The sequence below is a fragment of the Amphibalanus amphitrite genome, unplaced genomic scaffold (genome assembly GCF_019059575.1).
Source record: "Amphibalanus amphitrite isolate SeventyFive unplaced genomic scaffold, NRLGWU_Aamphi_draft 000913F_arrow, whole genome shotgun sequence".
NCBI lineage: Eukaryota > Metazoa > Arthropoda > Thecostraca > Balanomorpha > Balanidae > Amphibalanus > Amphibalanus amphitrite.
The window spans coordinates 182,843-201,993 of NW_024882407.1; the positions used below are offsets into that span (position 1 = coordinate 182,843).

At 54.1% G+C, this 19,151-nt stretch overlaps 1 protein-coding gene across 2 annotated transcripts; it reads left to right on the forward strand.

Moving 5' to 3' along the window:
* The first annotated feature begins 973 nt into the window (after positions 1-973).
* Positions 974-17,770, forward strand: LOC122368000 (titin-like). Of its 2 annotated transcripts, XM_043341588.1 has the most exons (12): positions 974-1,282; positions 2,184-2,463; positions 3,397-3,540; positions 3,937-4,125; positions 4,450-4,674; positions 5,014-5,164; positions 5,420-13,443; positions 13,683-13,743; positions 13,934-14,068; positions 14,379-14,555; positions 14,938-15,752; positions 16,141-17,770. In XM_043341588.1, exons 2-12 carry the CDS (start codon positions 2,344-2,346, stop codon positions 16,150-16,152), a joined length of 10,053 nt encoding a protein of 3,350 aa, XP_043197523.1. In that variant the 5' UTR covers positions 974-1,282; positions 2,184-2,343; the 3' UTR covers positions 16,153-17,770. The 2 variants fall into 2 exon arrangements, with proteins under 2 accessions (XP_043197523.1, XP_043197522.1); XM_043341587.1 differs by having other exon boundaries at positions 986-1,282; positions 14,938-17,770.
* The last annotated feature ends 1,381 nt before the right edge of the window (positions 17,771-19,151 follow it).

Genomic DNA, 19,151 nt, shown 5'->3' on the forward strand with positions numbered 1-19,151 from the left:
AGGTGAAATTTTTTGGAACCAGACACGAACCAGACCCGGCTGGACATTTCTGGAACCAGTCGGACCCGGTATTAGTTGGAATCGGAACCAGTTGGACCCGTTCCCCAAAAGTCAATTAATACAAACTACTTGTAGGTATCATTAGTTGCATCATGTAAAACAGCCTATTTTCCACTGGGAATACTCATGAGCTACTGTGTGCAAGGAAACATTCGCTTCATTCACTTCATTCACTTCATATTTTGCAATAATGTGTAGTGTGCAAGATGTATAGTTTATGGTAGGACCCGGTTGGACCCGTCAGAAAATTTCGAGGAACCGGTCTGGACCCATATGGGTCCAGACGGGTTCTTTGGACCGGGTCCTCGGGTCCACATTTTGCCACCTCTAGTCGTGACCCGTTAGTCTCATCTCAGTGGAGAGTCGATGCCGAGCCTCCGTTTGATACCCTTTCGCTTGTTTCTAACCTTTACAGTCACGGTAGGCACTAAATTATACAGTGAAGTCTCAATTTTGGTCTCGTCAATAAGTTGATAGCCTGCTCACGTTACTTTTAACTTATTCCAAGGTTTGGATGACCAGTCTGTAGGTACTTCCTAGTCGTATTCTTCACTGTGTTCCTTCGCTGTGTAGCGGCTGTTATCATATTGTTAATCTGAGCCGGAGTCACCTTTGCCGTTCACGTGTGTCTGCCGCACGCGCATTTTACTCGTCACGTGCGCCGACCCTGACCTTCCAGTGACCCTCAGACGCCAGTGCACCCCGTTGACGTCATCTTTCCTATCAGCTATCGCACCTTCTTAGACCAGCGGGTTACGCCACCGCCACCGCCAAACAGGCGCTGGGAGCCGCCGCGCCGGATCAGTACGCACACCAGACGCTGACCAAGGCTACACGGTCCCGGCACGCGTCAGCGCGGAGCTCAGTTGTGCTGCCCGACCGCTGCCGGGTCTGCCGGGACCAGTTTCAGCCCCAGCAGCGGCAGCAGCAGCGGCGGCGGCGGTGGCGGCTCGTCCCACACCGGCCTGTCCCAGTGACCCGTCAGTGAGCCCCGGAACCGGCCGGAACCAGCCGAGCGCGCGCGCCGCCGCCCGTCCAGCCGGTCCATCCGGGCTGGGTCACTGCCCCCAGCTCTGTGCTCCGGAGACGCCGCCCGACCCGGAGTCGGCCGGAAACTGCTCTGGCAGAATGCACCAGGTGCACCTCCTGAGAGCGGGGGTCAGTCTGTCACTGGCGGTGCATCTTGGAGCGTCGGCGCTCCGCTGGCTGGAGATACTCGAAGGTGAGACATAGGGAGGCATAGGTGGGGAGACACATGTGGGGAGGGATATGTGGTGCCTGCCCCAGCTTTGGTCAGTGGCTGGCTCAGTATTAGTATACATAGAGTAGGCAGTGTTGGTCATCTAATGGCTTATCATCTATACGGTGTTAAATGTTCGTCTGCCTAAAAGTTCAGTTGATCATACAAAGGTCTTAATGGCCTTCAAGCCACGCCCTAGCACACCGAGAGTTCATCGTTCGGATCATAAACGTTTTACTGAAGCATTAAGCCATCCAATTAAAGAGTGGCGGATGTACATGCAGGTGCAAATAATAGCTGCAATGCCCACCGTCGTCCTAAACAATCGGAAACCCAACACCCGATGATTTTCCCCGCTATTCGCAAGGAGTATCGCAAGTCGCAACCGTTCTGGATCTCTTAAATCCGCCTCTGCTCTTGGTTTCACATCAGAGACCAAACGTCACCAGAATGTCGCGGTCAATTCACACCGTCCTGCATACTATAGCGAGTGACGTGCAGGGTCGCGACTATCGCATGGCATTACAGCACCGTGTTAGGAGGTATTATCCGCTCTCAAGGTCACTATGCACGTCGAGTGCTCCATCTGATGTGAGCCTTGTCTGCACACTGTGATGTGCCTTGGGTATATGTTAATTTACCTGTGAGGTCCGTAGTAATTCATTCTCATGCATCATACTGTTGAAATTAGAATGAGATGGTGTACCATTTAGACTAGTCGATGTAAGCCGTAGGTTCTTCTCAAGTAATGTCTAGTAGCCAGCAAACAATACCGCGTATTATCAAAGTGTCCTCATGTATTACCGACCACTTTTACCGCGTTATGAATGTAAAATACCGTTCTCGAATCACGGTACTCACCTCCCCGATCTTTTCTCCACAGAGGAAGAGGAGCAGCTCAGCAACCCTCGAGCTGCGTGGTGCGAGTCTGCCGCCCAGCACCATCACCACAGCCCCAGCCCCAGCTCCTCTCTCTCCTGTCCAGAGGGGCTCTCAGAGCAGCCGAGGCGGCGCGGCCTGGCCGGGTCGGACGCGTCCCAGCCATGTATCGGCTGCTGTGGTGGACGGCGCTGGCGGCTCTGCTGCCTGCTGCGACACGCGGCCAGGGCGGTCAGTTTGAACTGACTGTCATCCAGTACCAGCACCCGGTCACCGATAAACAGGTCAGTGAGGCGGACAGACGGGTACAGGGGATTCGGTGAGACACTTGGTGGCATGTTAGAGGGTATAAGAAGTCTTAAGTGAACCTCTGTAGCTTCTCTGGGTTAGAACGATTATATTTATGACAGCGCTTTTATTTATACGAGTACAGTGTCAGTGCCGGACACCGTTCTGGCCGTATCACGTGACAGCTCGAATGGGTCTCCCTGGGGCTCATTACGGAAAGAAAAGGCGCAAATATGCTGGATCTTTGCAATTTACGCCAAACGTCCAAAGAATGCAAAGCCAACTACCCAAACTTGTCATAGCCAAAATATGCTAAAAGCGCATGCGTCATCAATCACTTTTTACCACATCAACAATGTAAAAGATGCAGCGGTTCCGTGCCGCCCTCCAATTTTTCCTAACGTGCCGTTGTCTGGCGGCTTGTCATAGCCACAAGTCAGACAGGTTCTCAGTTCCGTCCGGTTTGCAGTGATGTAGGTGAACAGGGGCTTACTGCGGCCGGCGGTGACGGCCGATGTCAACCCGGTGACCGCAGCGAGTGATGTGACCTATATCGTGCTGCGGGACAGCGCTATTTGATAGGGAACGTGGGGGCTGATGTTTTGAGGCTATCATCAGGATTCATGGCTCGGAGATACGGAATACATTAGGTCATAAAAATCGCTTGGAACCACACGTTGTACTGTTACGGTGAGATGTCAGATGCGACTGCCGTATAAATAGCTCCGTGAATCATAATCAGTTTCCGAATCATCCCGCTACGATACAAATGCCAACAAACCAACAATATGCGCAATGAGCATAACAGCATCAGAAGATACCAATTGTACCACTTATAGTTTCACAAACAGGTCGAACGCACTCTTCCCTATCAGGCCATCTCAATCAACATTCATGATTCATTTAACCTCTCCCTTCCCTTTTCACAGGACGTATACACACAACAGGTAGCCGATGCCATTCGACTAGCCCGCAGTCACGGTCAGGGTAATGTGCTAGTACTAAACACCGGCGGAACGAGACGGGCGATGCGGAGACAGTTCCGGGTGCCCGATGTCAGCCCGGCGGCCACGGTGAGAAACGGGAGGACGGTGGGGTGATGGGACTGTGTGGGAAGGTGGGATTCGAGGAGGGTGGTGGGAGAATGGGACTGTGTTGGGATGGTGGAACGATGGAAAAGTGAGAGGAGAAATGGATACGCTGGTGAATTTTGTGAGACAGTTGAATCAACCTTCGCTATGTTTCTATTTTGTTGCTGCACCACTTTATGAATGTTACAACAATGCTGTTGGTATTGTGTTAAGTATTGACAATTTTTATCAAGATTTGCCTTTTATCTAGCAATGTTCCTAGCAATTCATATTGTGTTTCGAGTGCTAATGACGTTCACGTAATCGGTACCTAATACCAGGCATCCGGCCGTGCTTACCCCGCGCATTACCTTCACATCCCTCCCCATCGCCTTACAGGCCTTCTCGAAGGAGGACTTTAACGGCGGCATCAGCTCGCTGATGGCGCGCGTCGTGGGCTCCCCGGAGACGTTCGTCGTGTCCAACATCAGGTCCTCGCTGCTGCGCCGCTTCGTCGCCGACTCGACGGTCGTCGACATCGGCGGAAAGACTGTCGGAGTCGTCGGATTTGTGTCGCGCTATTTGAACGTGAGTTGGGCTCGGGACTGGACACGGTCGACAAGCTACACGCTTTTGCTGCTTGTCGCATTGATTCTATATTATCCATGTTTGCCATTCCAAGTTGAAATGCCTTCTTTATACGAATTTCACTGTGGTATTTGCGGAACAACCAAATCATGATTGATAGATCTGTCTAAAATCAAGCCTCACGAATCGCATTATGCCATATTCTTATAGGTATGTAATTTAGTATCGTGATGCAAATATGCATGTGTTAAAGATTATCATGAAAAGTCTTTCTCGCCAGAACCACAAAATCGTCCTCACCATCCCTTACTTCCGTCTCCCCAGCAAAAGCTTCTGGACGCCGGCAGCATGCCGATCGTGGCCGAGGTGCCCGCCGTCCAGCGCGAGGTGCGACGGTTGAAGGAGCGGGGCGTCGACATTGTCATCGCCCTGGGCAGCGCCGGACACCGCAGGAACGCCGAGATCGCCCGCGAAGTGCGCGGGCTGGACGCCGTGGTGACCGGACCGGTGGAGACCCGCGCGGCCGCGACAGAGTCCTTCCCGCAGGCGGTACGTAATGACAGCAGTCGGGAACTGTGCATGTATTGATAAATACGATGACACTTTGGGGGAGGGGGGGGGGCATGCGTAGTGCTAGTGTAATGACAACAATTTTCTTCCTTTGTTCATTACCGAGATGCCGCTAAGTTTAATTAACTTGGTGCTGCCATTGAACATGTTTACATGCATAGTTGATACTTTATTTATCGCCATGCATTGTATTTGTATATTATCCTGACGTCTCTTTATGTTGTTATTGAAGCTATTACTGAAGCTGAACCGTCTTCCCACTCTTTCCGAACGCGAGTGATAAACGTGTCCTGACGTTCCCCGCTGCTCCTCCCTCAGATTGAGCAGCCGTGGGGCACTGTGGTGCCGCTACTGGAGATTCCCCTGGCCACCGACCACCTAATCGGCATCACTCGCCTGCTGTTCGACGATACCAACCAGGTCACCAAGGGAGTCGGCATGTTCACCGTCGCCGACGGAACCAACAGAGGTGAGACGGCTGTCGGGGTATTATGTAATTAAAATAATCGTGCGAAGTTTGGTATTTGGACTGATATAATGATTCGATAGGTGCGTAGCTTCGAAGTCGTAGTGGAAAGATGTGCTGGATTCGACTTGTTACACATGAGCCTTAGATAAATAACAGGCCTGATTGGAACATTGTCCAGCTTCGCCTGCATATTATGCGGCCCACCACCGTTAAGCGTCAGTTTATCTGACGTGGCGGTACCCTCGTCTTTCGCAGATGCCGTGGAGCAGAAGCAGCTGGCTCTCCTTGAGATGGACACTGTGGAGAGCTCAGGCCAGGGCCCCGCCGAGGCACTTGAAACTCTGGGTGTGGCGGCCAATCAGTACTCTGAGGAACAGGCTGTCGCCGGCGACGTTCCGCCGCCCTCTGTGGCTGACGTCGTGACTGCCACCAATGTCGAGTCCGCCGACGGAGGAAACGGCGCAGACGAGGTGTTCATTCCGGAGAATCAGCCGTTTGTTCCACCGTTCACTGCGGCAGCGACTGAGGGCGACGATGTGGTCAGAGGGACGGAGAAGGGACCGCTGTCAGCGCAAGGAGCGTTGGCGTTGAAGGAACAACTCGTTGAGCAGGCGGAAGAGGAAGAGAAGCCAGAAGAACAGGTGAAAGAAGATGCTTCGACCAGTGACACCGAAGCGACTGTTGATGCCAATGATGATGTGAAAGACGCGACAGCTAATGAGAACCAAGCGGCAGCTGCTCCTGCCGCGGCTGAAATCTCTCCTGATCAGAACACCGAAACGTTGACGGCGGCTGAGGTTCAGGATCTCAAGAGCGACCTTGGTCCCCTTACTGCCGCTCAGGTGGAAGCTCTCAAGGATAGGTTTGTTGTCGTTAACGAAGCAGAGAACCAGCCAGGCTCCGCTGTGCTTGTCGATAAAAACAGCATGGGCATGACGCAGAGCTCGAGCGGAACGACGCCAGTAAAAGAGACAAGTGATGAGACTAGTGAAAAGGAAGCAGAAGCTCCTGTGGCCGGTGAGACTGCTGAGACGTCGGAAACTTCAGACGAATCTGCAGTATCTCTTGTCCAGAACGCCAGCAAGGATGATGATGCAACAACCATGCTCGTCATGAAGGACAATAATGCCGAATCTGGAATGCCACCGGCGCAAACAGTTGCTGTGAGTGTCCAGCTTGGCGATGCTCCGCAGACGGCTGATTCCGAGAAGGAAATCAGTGAGACTGGTGAGTCGGATGCAGATCAAGCTATGGAAGATATGGAGAAGGATACGCCTGACTTGAGCATGGCTAGCGACCCTTCCACTCCTGCGCTAGACGAGACAACCGCTGAAGAAATTGACGCAGAAGTCGAAGGCTCTGGCAACCAGGACGAGGTTGAAGCAAACAGTGATGAAGTCCCAGCGCCAGGAACCGAGGTTAATGACGCCAATGATATTCAGCCTGAGGCAGTTGAAACGCCATCAGAAACAGTTATTGCATCTGAAGAACCGGCTCCTATTCAATCCGACAACGTATCGGCCGACGGCATCCCGGAAGTTGCAGACACCGAGGGCGCCCTTCCGATGAACGACGTCGCTTCTAGCAGTAATACGGCCGAGCCCGTTCCGCCAGTGTCTGAGACCATGGCAACTTCCGAGACTGCTGACAGCGTCCAGGATGAAGCAAGCGTCGAAGCTGTGGACACTGTTTCGGACTCTGACGCTGCCAGTGTCTCTTCGGAGATTTCTGACGATTCTGCCCAGAACTCGGAGGCTAGCGAAGCTGTGCAGACCGCAGATATTGCCCAGGATCCTATTATCCAGGCTCCAAGTATCGAAGGCAGTATGGTCGAGGTTCAGGGCGAGACTTCTGATAAGATGCCGAGTGATGCCAACGTTTCTCCGAGTGAAGCTGCCGATGTGGCTGCTGCTGTTGATGATGATCAGATCCTTGGCACGTCTGAGGAAGCTGCTGGTATCGGAATCACTTCCCAAGAGGATGGAATTTCTAGTGACACTCCGAATGCTCAGGATGCGATTGAGCAGACCGTCAACGAGTCTCCCAACACTATTGTTGCTCCGTCAGACGCTGAACAAGACCCTTCTCCTGTTCCTCCTGGTGAAGCGACCACCCCTGTCGATGTTCCTCAGGAACAACTTATCAACGAAGAATCTCAGGCCGTTGTCCAAGACCAAGCGCCAGTAACGTCGCCCGAAATCCAGAATACTTCTCAGGAGTCGATTGCAAGCCCCGTGCAGGATCAGACATCAGCAACCGATGGTGAAAACGAACTTCAGCAATCCACGGATCTCACCCCTGGCACAGGAGTCGGCATTGAGTACCCGGTTCAGGCTTATGACGAGGAAGACGCTGGACAGAACCTCCAGTTCATCGATGCATCGCTTTTCAATGCACCAGAGCCATCTCGTATCGGATCTGTGGCTGGCGTCCTGGATGCCATTCAAGCGATTGTTGGAGAGACGATGGACAGTGGCCCGACCAATGCGATTTCGGAGTCGAAGATTGACGAAGAGACCTCACCCGATGACGCTCAGCCAGCTATTCCTAATGTCTTTGATGTCACCGCCGACGCTGCGAACACAGATAGCGAGCCAACTGACGTCTCCACCGTCGAAGAGGCGCAGAAGGAACCTCAAATGGACGATGCTAGTGAGCCTGTTGCGTCAACCCAAGATACTGGTGCTGCTGTGGGAGACTTGAACCTTCAGGCCGGTGTGGAAGGCGAACCCGCCACTGCAATTTCCAGCACCGAAGAGCAGGTCCCTGAAACAACCGGTACCGGGTCTCAGCAACTGAATGCCGACAAGTTGTCCGAGTTGAAGGAAGAGTATCTTTCAGGACTAGCGGAGAAGGAGACTGAAGATATAGGAGAGCCAGCTCCGGTAATGTCTGATGAAGAAAAACTGGCACAGCTCCAAGCTCAGTACACTAATGGTGAAACTCTCGACAGCACATCAGGAAGCCAGGCAGACGATAACAAGGAATCGTCAGCTGCGGATGAGGGCGAGGAAGGCTTGGTCAGCAACACTGCAGAAGCTGAGCAACTGCCTGAGGATGACGAATCAGTAACCAGCCTCCAGGAATCTCAGGACAGCAAGGAACCTGGACCCGTCGGAACTAGTCCAGGCATCGAGGTGAGCCCTGATTCTGGTCCTGCTGTTGCGACCAACAACGCTGAGACCGCTGATGCAGGCTCAGAGTCTGAACCTGCTGAAGTGAACCCAGTTTCCGAAGCTGCTGAGGATAGCCCAGATACTATGCCTGTTGAAGCGAGCCCCGATGCAGAGACTTCTGGAGTGAGTTTTGATGCAGAGACAGTCGAAGTGAACTCGGATACTGAGCTTGCTGAAGTGATCTCCGATGCTGGAATGACCTCAGACACTGAGTCTGCTGAAGTAATCTCCGATGTTCAGCCCGCTGTCGGAAACACCGACGCAGAGACTGTTGCAGTGAACCCAGACTCTCAGGCTGCTGAAGTGATCTCTGATGCTGAAGCCGCTGAAGTCAGCTCTACCTCTGCCACTGCTGGCCTCAGCCCAGCTTCTGAGACTGTTGAAGTTAACTCCGATGCTGAGCCTGTGGCAGTAAGCTCCGATGCTGAACCAGCTGATATGAGCTCTGCTGATGAGTCTGTGCCAATGAGCTCTGACACAGAGCCCGCTGAAATCAGCTCCGATACTCAGCCCGCTGAAGTCAGCTCTGATTCCGAGTCTACTGACGATAGCTTCGATACTACCGAAGGCTTTGTTCCAGAGTCTGTTGAAACGAATTCTGACATCGAGACCGCCGGAGTGAGCTCGGATGCTCAGTCAGCGGAAGTGAGCTCTGATACTGATACTCCTGAGGTCAGACCCGATACCGAGACTACTGAAGTAAGCTCAAACTCAGAGCCTGCTGATGATAGCTCCGATGTTGAGGCTGCTGACGATAGCTCCGATTCTGAGACTGCTGAGATGAGCTCAGATACTGAGACTGCTGAGATGAGCTCTGGTTCTAAAACTGCTGAAGTGATCCCAGGATCTGAGGCTGCTGAGGTGAGCTCAGACTCCGAGACTGCTGAGATGAGTTCTGATGCTCAGCCTGCTGAAGTGAGCTCGGATACCGCGACTGCTGAAGTGATCCCAGGATCTGAGCCTGCTGAAGGTTCCCAGGCTGCTGCAGACCCTGTTGTTGCTGATGCTGGGGAAGTGAGCCCTAACTCCGAGGATGAAGGAAGTTCGGTTTCAGATACTTCTGCGTTGAACTCGGATGCTGAAGCTGCCAATCCCATCTCCGATTCTGATGGCGCCGCAGCTATTCCCGGTTCGGAGGTGAATGCTGATGGCTCTATTCCAGAGACAACTGACATAAGTTCCACCTCTGAGACTGTTGCCGCCAGCCCAGACTCTGAGCCTGCTGAAGTAAGCCCTGATGCCGGGATGAGCTCGGATTCTGAAACTGCTGAAGTGAACTCCGATGCTGATACGTCTGAGGCGGGCCCAGATACTGAGCCCGCTGCAGTAAGCTCTTATTCCGAGCCTGCTGAAGTGAACTCCGATGCCGAGCCCGCGGATATGGCTCCTGATTCTGCTCCCACTGAAGTGAGCTCTGACGACGAGCCTGCTGAAGTGAGCTCGGATGCTGTCACTGCTGGAACGGGCCCAGACATGGTTGGAGTAACCTCTGATGATCAGGCTGCTAAAGATAGTTCTGATATGTCGCCTGCTGAAGTGAGCGCCGACTCTGAAGCTGCTGAGATAAACTCAGACTCGGGAGCTACCGACACGATGTCCGACCCTGAGGCCCCTGAGGTGATCTCTGATGTCCAGAATGCTGAAATGAGCTCCGATGCTGAGCCTGAGGCAGTAAACCCAGACACTGAGACTCCTGAAGTGAACCCTGATATTGTGACTGCTGATGTGAGCTCCGACGCTGATGCTGGTGAAGCTAGCTCTGGTTCTGAGACTGCTGAAGTGAGCCCAGGATCTGAGACTGCTGACATGAGTTCAGATTCCGATGCTGTCGAAGTTAGCCCTGATGTCGAGTCCGCCGAAGTAAGCTCTGATTCTGTACCTGCTGACGTGAGCTCTGCTGCTGAGATTGCCGACGTGAGCCCAGTCTCTGAAACTGCTGAAGTGAGCTCAGACTCTGAGGCTTCCGAAGTGAACTCAGATGCTGAGACTGACGAGATGAGCAAAGTCTCTGAAACTGCTGAAGTAAGCTCTTCTGATGCCGAGCCTGCTCAGGTGAACTCTGATTCTGAGCCCATGAGATTAGGCGCTGATACTGCTGAAGTGAGTGCCGATGCTGAGCCTACTGAATTGAGTTCTGATTCTGAGACTCCCGAAGTGAATGCTGATACTGAGACCGTAAGTGCAGACTCTGACACTGATTCTCAGACTGCTGAAGTGAGCCCTGTCTCTGCCGAGGTCAGTTCTGATACTGCTGAAATGAGCTCCGATTCTCAAACTTCTTCAGTGAGTTCCGATGCTGAGCCCATGGAAGTGAGCCCCGGCTCTGTCGAGACTAGTTCTGATGCTAATACCGCGGAGGCTGTGCCCACCTCTGACAATACTGAAACCGACATCGCTTCTGAGGACATCGAAACCTCCCTCACCAACGCCGTCCTGCCAGCAAACGGTCTCTTCTGGTACCCGAACAAGCAGAATTCCCAGGAGACCGCTCCTCTGGACTCTCTCGTCCCTCTGACGGCCATATCTCAGTCAGGTTTCGTTCCAGCGAGGAGACCCGACGCCCCCGAGCAGCAGGGGTACCTCTCGTCAGCAGAGTCTGAAGTGGTGGAGGTCGACAAGGAGGATATCCTGCAGACGATCAAGGATAACATGCCGGAGGGAGTGGTGATCGGAAAACCGGTCGAGAGTCCTGAGCAGGCACCTGAGGGTGAGACCGCTCCACTTAGCTCGGAGAGCGATCTTACCTCGGATATGGGAGTAAACCCGGAGAATGAAGTGGGTTCAGCTATTGCGGAGAGCTCAACGACTGCCGAGGATTCCCAGACTGATCTTGGCTCAGAGGCCGGAGTGAACGCTGATACAGCGGCGAGCCCAGAGGACGGAGCCAGCTCGGTTACCGCGGATAGCTCAGCGACTGCCGTGGGCCCAGAGGCTGAAATTACCTCTGACTCTGCAGCTCCTGTGTCGGACACTGAAGATGCTGAGGTCATTCCTCCGGGAGCGGAGGCCCCTCTGGCAGAAGAAAAAGTGGACACTGTCTCCCCGGTTCAGACCGAAGTCCCTATCTCAGAGACCGAAGAGCCTTCTTCAGTTCAGGCTGGAGAACCGTCTCCAGTCCAGTCTAAAGAACCTATGCCTGCTCAGTTCAAAGACCCTTCTCAAAACCAGGATGTAGAAACGGCACCAGTTCAGTCTGAAGAACAATCCATGGATCAGCCTGAGGAGACTTCTCCAGTCCAGACTGAGGGACAATCCACAGTTCAGTCTGATAACTCTCCAGTTCAGCCGCAAGTACCCTCACCAGTTCAGACTGAGGAGCCATCGCCCATGCAGACTGAAGTACAGTCACCAGTGCAGACTGAAGAGCCCTCTCCACTCCAGCCTCAAGAACCTGTTCAAGTTCCGCAACAAGCGCCTTCTCCTGTTCAACCTGTCGAACCAGTTCCATCCCAGCCCCAGATTCCGTCCCTCGGGCAGATCACTTCACCCTCTCAACCCTTGTACGGCCAATCTGGCGCCCCAGGACAGAGTGCTACGGACGTTATCAACACCATTCAGGGCATCGTCACAGAACAGCAGGAGCAGCTCCCCAGCTCTGACAGTCCTGCGCTGCCGGCGAGCGATGCGGCCAGTCTGCCTGGAGGAGCGGGTGATGTATCGGGGGTCATCAGTGCCATCCAGGGCATAGTGAAGGAGGAGACTGCTGCACATGAGGAGGTCAGTGGAGACGCGCCGGTGGTGGCTGATGAGCCTCAGACTGCTGAGCCTGAAGATCCGATGAATGTTAAGACTAAGGAGACTGAAGTACCGACTGGAGTTGATACTGAAGGACCGACTGATGAGACTGAAGTACCGACCAAGATGGAGACTGGAGAGACTGACGTACCGACTGAAGCCCAGACTGGAGAGACTGACGTACCAACTGAAGCTCAGACTGCAGAGACTGAAGTACCGACTGAAGCTCAGACTGGAGCGGCTGGAATACCAACTGAAGCTCAGATTGGAGAGACTGGAGTACCGACTGAAGATCAGAATGGAGAGGCTGGAATACCGACTGAGGCTGGGTCTGGAGAAGCTGAAGGCGTACTAGGAACAGAGTTCGTCGCACCCGAAGATCTATCGCAGAATGAGATTGCCCAGCCTGAAGAGCCCCTAGACGAGCTCGCCGGGCCTGAGGATATGCTAGAGCCTGAACTAGCCGCACCTGAAGACCTATCGCCGAACGAGATAGCCGAGCCTGAAGCTCCTCTAGAGCAGCCTGGCGATGCTCCTCAGTATCTGCCTCAGCCGGTGGACTCGGAGACACCGCTGAGGCAGCCGGCTGGTGTTCCTGAGCAGCCGGCTGTCGCTCCTCAGACAGGCAGCGTTCCTGCCCAGCCGGGCAGCGTTCCTGCTCAACCGGCCGTCCCTGCCCAGCCTGCCGTCCCTGCCGCTGGCCCGACGCCAGGCCAGCGGCCGGTCCTTCCGTCTATACCATCCCACGTTACCGAGGACGAGCTGATGGCGATTATCAGTCAGGAGGACCTCTCCTCCCTCGGCCTGTCACAGAGCCAGCTGCTGGCGCTGCTGACCGGATCTCTCCCCGCCGGTCTGCTGCCGGTGTCCGGACAGGAGGCGTTCGTACCCGTCCGCAGCCCGGGAGCGGTGGACGCGGGAGTCGTGCCGCCCTCTGCCTACCCGCAGCTGCCGACTGGACAGGGAGTGTCGACCGGCTCAGTCCCCGTGATCCCCACCTCTCCTCTTTCTCCCGCCTCAGTTTCTGTATCCGCCCCTGTCATCATCCCTGTCTCCGCCCCTGCTTCTGTCCCCGCTCCTGGAACTCCACCGGTCAGAGAGGACCTCACACCATCTTCTCCGTCACCCAGCGCTGTCGCTACCCCCATCGCCCCAGCTCCACAGTCCGCCCCATCCCCTTCCGCCCCTGCGAGCGGTGCACCATCTCCACCGATCCAGTCCGTGCCAGCCACACAGGGAGCGCAGACTCCGACTAGAGATGATCCCGTGCTTGGGGTTACGGCAGGACAGATCGCAGGGGAGCTGACCGACTGCCTCGGAACAGAGTGCGCCATGGGAAAGATCATCGCTGATGCGCTTCGCTGGAGGGTGAGTTGTGGATCGGGATAAGAGAGAGTGGGGGAGGTAGGACAGATCATTTTTTTAGAATGTCGTTTTGTGGGATGTTGTTGAGTGAGATGCAATGCTTGCAAATGCGTTGTACTTTTGCTGTGTGACTCATTTTGAAGGAAATCTGGCAAAAGCTCGTAGCACGTCTCATTGACGACTTCAAGTTGTGTCCGTCCTTATCATTGTCTAATGTCTAACTCATGTTTGTTCCTTCACAGCTGAGAGCCGAAGTCGAAGGAACGTTTGTGGCCAGCGATGTCTTCCAAGGCTCCTGGCAAGGTACGCTTGAATGAAATGCATGTAACCGGTGTTGTCCATGTAATGGGCACTTCATCGACATACTGAATACCTCCCTCCACCCATTGACGATTACATTTTACACTGTCAGGTTCTCTTTGACATTTTTTTTTGTTGATTTGATGTGAGAGATATCTCCTGGACATGCATCTAACCTATCGCCTCTTTCCAGGTGAAATCCGAAGGTCGGACATTATCTCCGTCGTGAGAAACAATCCCAGGATCTCGATTGTGACAATCGAGGGATCGCGCTTTGAGGACTTCATCCGTGTCCTGGAGGGAAGCCCGTTGTTCTTCCATATGTCGGGTAAGTGTTTGCACATTTAAATTTCTACACATGGTATCAGGAGCTTGTTTTGAATTTAGACGATTGTTTTGTGCTTTAATTTTATTGTAAAAATTGTCGATATTTCTGAGAGTTGTGTCTTATTTGTCGTATCGTTTACTCGAGTGTGTAGATGGAATAGATTACGCATATGAAGGTATCGCATTCATGTCTAAGCGGATCCATCCAATTCAAATAACTTTATCGATCTAATTGACGTTTAGCTTATAAGCACACGTCAGCCCCCCCCCGTGCCCCGTTTCTAACCTCTCCCCCCTCCCTCCCCCCGCAGGTGTCCGTCTCACGGTCAGTCCGCAGATGGACATCAGCGTCTCTGTGCTGTGCGAGGGCTGCGGGCCCACGCCCTACCAGCCCATCAACACGGCCAAGCCGTACGTGTTGGCCTTCCTGACTGGTGCAGATAATCGGCTGTTCGAGTCGACTGTCTTCGCCGACGTCCGGCCGCTGAGTAAGTAGAGGGGATGAGGGTGTAACTGTAGACTATGGAGTGTGGATGGTAGTAGGGGAGGTGTGAACGCAGTGGGTTTTTCGGTAGCGAGTGGGTTAGAGTATTTGATGGTAGGGCTGGTTTTTTACCGCTTATGCCAGAGTTTGTTGTTTGCTTGTTTGTTTCAGTCGAATAACTACGAAGCACGAATGACGTATTGTTCGACGTTATTTCGAGTAGGAGTAGCTGTAAAATTTTACGGAAACTTTCATATCTAAATCATTGCCATTCGAGCTGTCTTCTTGTACCGTATTAATCCCAAATAATTTATTCTATGATCGTCATAGGCATGGTTTCCTTCCCCCGTGTCGTATCTAACCTCCTATCCTCTCTCGCTCCACAGCGCTGAGCCTCACCGATGACGTCCTGGTGCCATACGTCGAGGCGAATCGGTTCGTCTCCCCGCCGACCGACGACCGTATCATTTTCGCCGGCACACCGGCTCCAACTCGAGTGGACACATCTGCCGACGCGCCACAGGGAGCAGCCCCGGCCCAGCGGCCTACTCAGCTTCTTACTGAGGAGGATCGTCTGGAGGCGCTCAAACAGCAGTACCTGAGCGACATCCTGGCAGTAGCCGAGGATGCGGATGCCGCGGAGGGTCCTACCGATCCTCAGCAGTTGCTACAGCAGCTGACGGAGCTGCAGCAGCAGTACCAGCAGGCCGCGCCGGCAGTGGTGGCGGCTGCGACGCCGAGTGATCTAGATCAGCTAGCGCTGCTTCAGCAGGAGTACGCCCCGGCGGGTGGAGTGGCTAGTGTCGCCCCGGTTAGGGCCGGTTCTCTGGCGCCGGCGGCGGAGACAACTCAGACCCGCCCGGTCGGTGTGGCTCAGTCGACTGCTACCCAGAGTCAAACCCCGGCGGCGGAGCTTACGGACATCGAGAGGCTGGCCCTGCTGCAGCAGCAGTACGCCCAGGCTGACGAGAGTGTAGCTCCTGTGAGAGCGGGCTCTACGTCAGCCACTGCTCCGGTCAACAGTGGAGCCCAGACTGTCCCCTCTCGACCGGCGGTGACCGTCCAGCGCCGCCCGGTGGCCCGCCCGGCAGACCCGGCCGAACCTCCGGCTGACGAGCTGACCAAGCTACAGGAGCTGTTCGCCCTACAACAGCAGTACGGAGCTACTGGAACGGCGCCTGATCCGGTCATCGCCTCCCAGGTAAACCCGGTTCACTTTGGATCGGCTGCGCCGGGTGCTGAGGTGGTACCGCAGACTTCTGTACCACATCCTTCTGTGTCTCGGCCGTCAGTACCTCAGACGTCTGTACCTCGCCCTTCGGTACCTCATCCCTCGGCACCTCGTCCGTCGGTACCTCGTCCTTCCGTGCCATACGCTTCAGTTCAGCAAACATCAGTACCTCGCCCTTCAGTACCGTACGGTTCAGTACAGCAGACATCAGTACCGTACGGTTCAGTACAGCAGGCATCAGTACCGTATGCTACAGTGCAGCAAACATCAGTGCCTCACCCGTCGGTACAGCAGACTTCTGTGCCATACGTTTCAGTACCCCAATATCAGCAAGCTCACGCGCAGCTCTCCTCCGCAGCTCCGGCAGTAGAGAACGTCCAGCCCGCCTACGCACCTGCCGTGCAGTACGTGCAACTGAGCGCGCCTCACGAATCGGTGGCGTATTCTCCGGAACATCAGCAAGTTCATCTGGCAGTGGGAAGTGCGGAGCCGTCGGAGTTGGCCGAGTATCAGGAGCACGCGCTGACGGCTTATCAGCATGCAGTGGCGTCCGGGCAGTCGGATGATGTACAAGTTGTAAGGCTGGTTGAAAAGCAGGTGGAACATGAAGCACAGCCGTACTATGATCAGGTTGTACCGCACAAGCCTCAGTATGCACAGCTTGTGCAGCAAGAAGTACAGCCTCAGTATGCTCAGGTTGTGCAGCAAGAGGTGCCCGTAGAACACGTTCAGGTTGTACAACAGGAGGACGTGCAACCTCAGTACGTTCAGGTTATTGAGCACGAGCAGCCCCAGTACGCTCAGGTTGTACAACATGAAGTCCCTGTGCAGCAAGTACAGGTAGTTCAACACGAGGTTCCAGTTCACGAAGTCCAGGCGCAATTCGTTCCCACAGTTCAGCACGTCGTGAAGCCCGTGCACGCTCAGGGCGTAGCTCAGGCTCTTCACGTCACCCTGGACGAGGCACAGCCGGCGTCGGAGGTCCATGTCAGCGTGGCGCGTCCGCACCACGCGGAGACGGCCGCCCTACAGCAGGCCGCTCTAGTCGGCTACCAGCAGCACTACGCCCCGGAGAAGGTGCAGACGGTGGTGGCCGTCCCACAGGAGGTCCAGCACGTCCAGCAGGTCCAGCATGTTCAGCCAGTCCAAGCAGAGGAGTATGTTGAAGTGGTGCCTCACGTGCTAGCCTCGACAGAGCACGGCGATCCGTACGCCACGGTCGAAGCCGTCCACGTGCAGCAGTACACCCCGCAGCAGGTGGCTACGCTGCTGGCACTCCAACAACAGCAACAGCAGGAGGATGGCAGCGGCACCAGCATCTCCAGCCTGCTGGCGCAGAAGTTGAAGACGCTACAGGGCATGCCGGCCAAGGCGGTGCTCGGGTTTCCGGTGATGCTTCTGTTGGCTAGCTTGACAGCGGGAGCGCTTATCTAACGGGTGACTCCACTCGCTTAAGTGGTATTCATATGACAGTGTAGTGAAACCTCAGTTGCTGCGGTTCTACAGAAGGCAGCAGCAGGTGACAAAGACAATGTCCCTCGGCAGTCACTGTTTACTGAGGCGCCAGGGGTAGACTATAATCCGTCCGTGTGAAGACAGACGTTATGACGCTGTCACGCTCAACGCTATCACCGCCAGTGTAAAACTAGCGCTCAATCTCTTCGGGTTGTGTGGTCGTCGCTTTTCGGGCGTCGTCGATGGTTTTGTTGAACAGGGCTAAATGGGTCCAATATGGATACGTGGAGGCATTTGCATGCTGGCATTTGGCATTTGTGCGCTAGTGGTGTCAACCTGAGGTATAATGGGCATATTTTATGAGCAGGTATAATGTGGTTTTACGTGTGCCAAATGTGCCGCTTTTGTAACACGGGCAATTCCTACTGATGTGCTGTTTTGTACAGTTGTTATTTATTTATTGTGTATATGCATGTCTATTTATTGAAAGTGTGATTAACATTTTCTACCAATAAAAGAAATGATATCCAAAACGGTCTTTGCGTACGCCAAATGACTAATTGGCATCAAAATGCAGAGAGATAGGTATACAACGCGGAGCGGTTGTCCCGACGAAACTCTGCAAACTTCCCTGCGCAGTGCGCATTTACTCAGGAGAACAATGACACACTTAGATTCAGCTCGACCTCGACAGCCACCAGGCGGAAGCTCAGAGCTTCGTATTTGCGGATACATCCGCGCCGACCTTCCGACCCAATTTGCGGACACAGAGCGGTTGGTGACGTGCTAAACCGGACCCTGCCCACCGCCCGGGAGCTGGGCCGGTTCTTGGGGCGGTCGGCCGCGGTCAGTCGGGATCAGAGGTCAGTGAGGTGCCGCAGAGGTCAGCTCACATCGCAGACAACCGGCTTAAGAAACCAGTGGGCTGAGATACCGTTAACGGCCGCTTTCTACATAATGCGTGATGACGTTCGGATGTGGGTATATCCTCTGCATCAGCAGCAGGTTTGGGGTAAACTGGTTGCAAGGGCGTGTTGGGAACCAAATATTCAACTTTAAGTAGTCTCAGAATGCGCATTGAAAAGAACGGCGCCTCATTGTGTCAGAGAATGTCTGCAGTATCGTTATCGCACATCGTTTATAGCTTTGCTACCATTTATAAGCAACACATGTGTAGAAAGTGACAGAATGTCGCTATTCTGCCACACTAAATACATAGATATCTCAGAAGCTGCGCCGGCCTTTATTTCAACTCCGGCAGTGTTCGATGAAATGCTTCCATCCAGTCTCGGTCTATTTCAATTCGTCCGGTTGTCGACCCTTGCACGACAAATCCGGTAGAAGTAGAGCCAGCGAGGAACGACATGCCTGGCTTGGCTGGTAGGTGACGACCGGTTACCGGCACCTGTACGAAATTACGTACACGTCACAGTTTTTACAGTCTCCAGTCTGTCAGACAAGGCCCAGACTGCTGCCGAATGGCCGAGCGATTCGAGACGCTACGACCAATCAGCGGATATCCAGTTAGACTCAACTCGGCGTCAGTCAACGCAAGAGAATGCGACACAGTCAGGTATGTACTGTTCGTCGGAGTTGGAGTCAGTGTCGGAATCGATATGGGAGTGGCTCGATTTTGGGTCAGTTGACGACCTGAACGGTCCATTGAGATCTGGTGCCAGGCACTACTGGGACAGCGACCGGTCCTGGCTAGACGGGAATTTATTCAGAACGACCCGTCCTGGCTAAACCCGAATAAAGATCCTGCCGATGCCAGCCAGACCCATGTGGAGACCCGATCAGTTCAGACCCGGCTGATCTCCACCCAGACCTGGCTACAGACCCGATCATTTCTCACCAGACCAGACATCAGACTCGATCGATCCGGCCAGACCCTAACAGTGCTAGCAAACCCGT

Bases quoted from the DNA above. Each gene is read 5' to 3' on its own strand.
- LOC122368000 (XM_043341587.1), top strand. From the start codon at position 2,344: ATGTATCGGCTGCTGTGGTGGACGGCGCTGGCGGCTCTGCTGCCTGCT. The intron at 4,126-4,449 runs GTGAGTTGGGCT...CCGTCTCCCCAG, and splicing joins TTGTGTCGCGCTATTTGAAC to CAAAAGCTTCTGGACGCCGG. The intron at 13,744-13,933 runs GTACGCTTGAAT...GCCTCTTTCCAG, and splicing joins CTTCCAAGGCTCCTGGCAAG to GTGAAATCCGAAGGTCGGAC.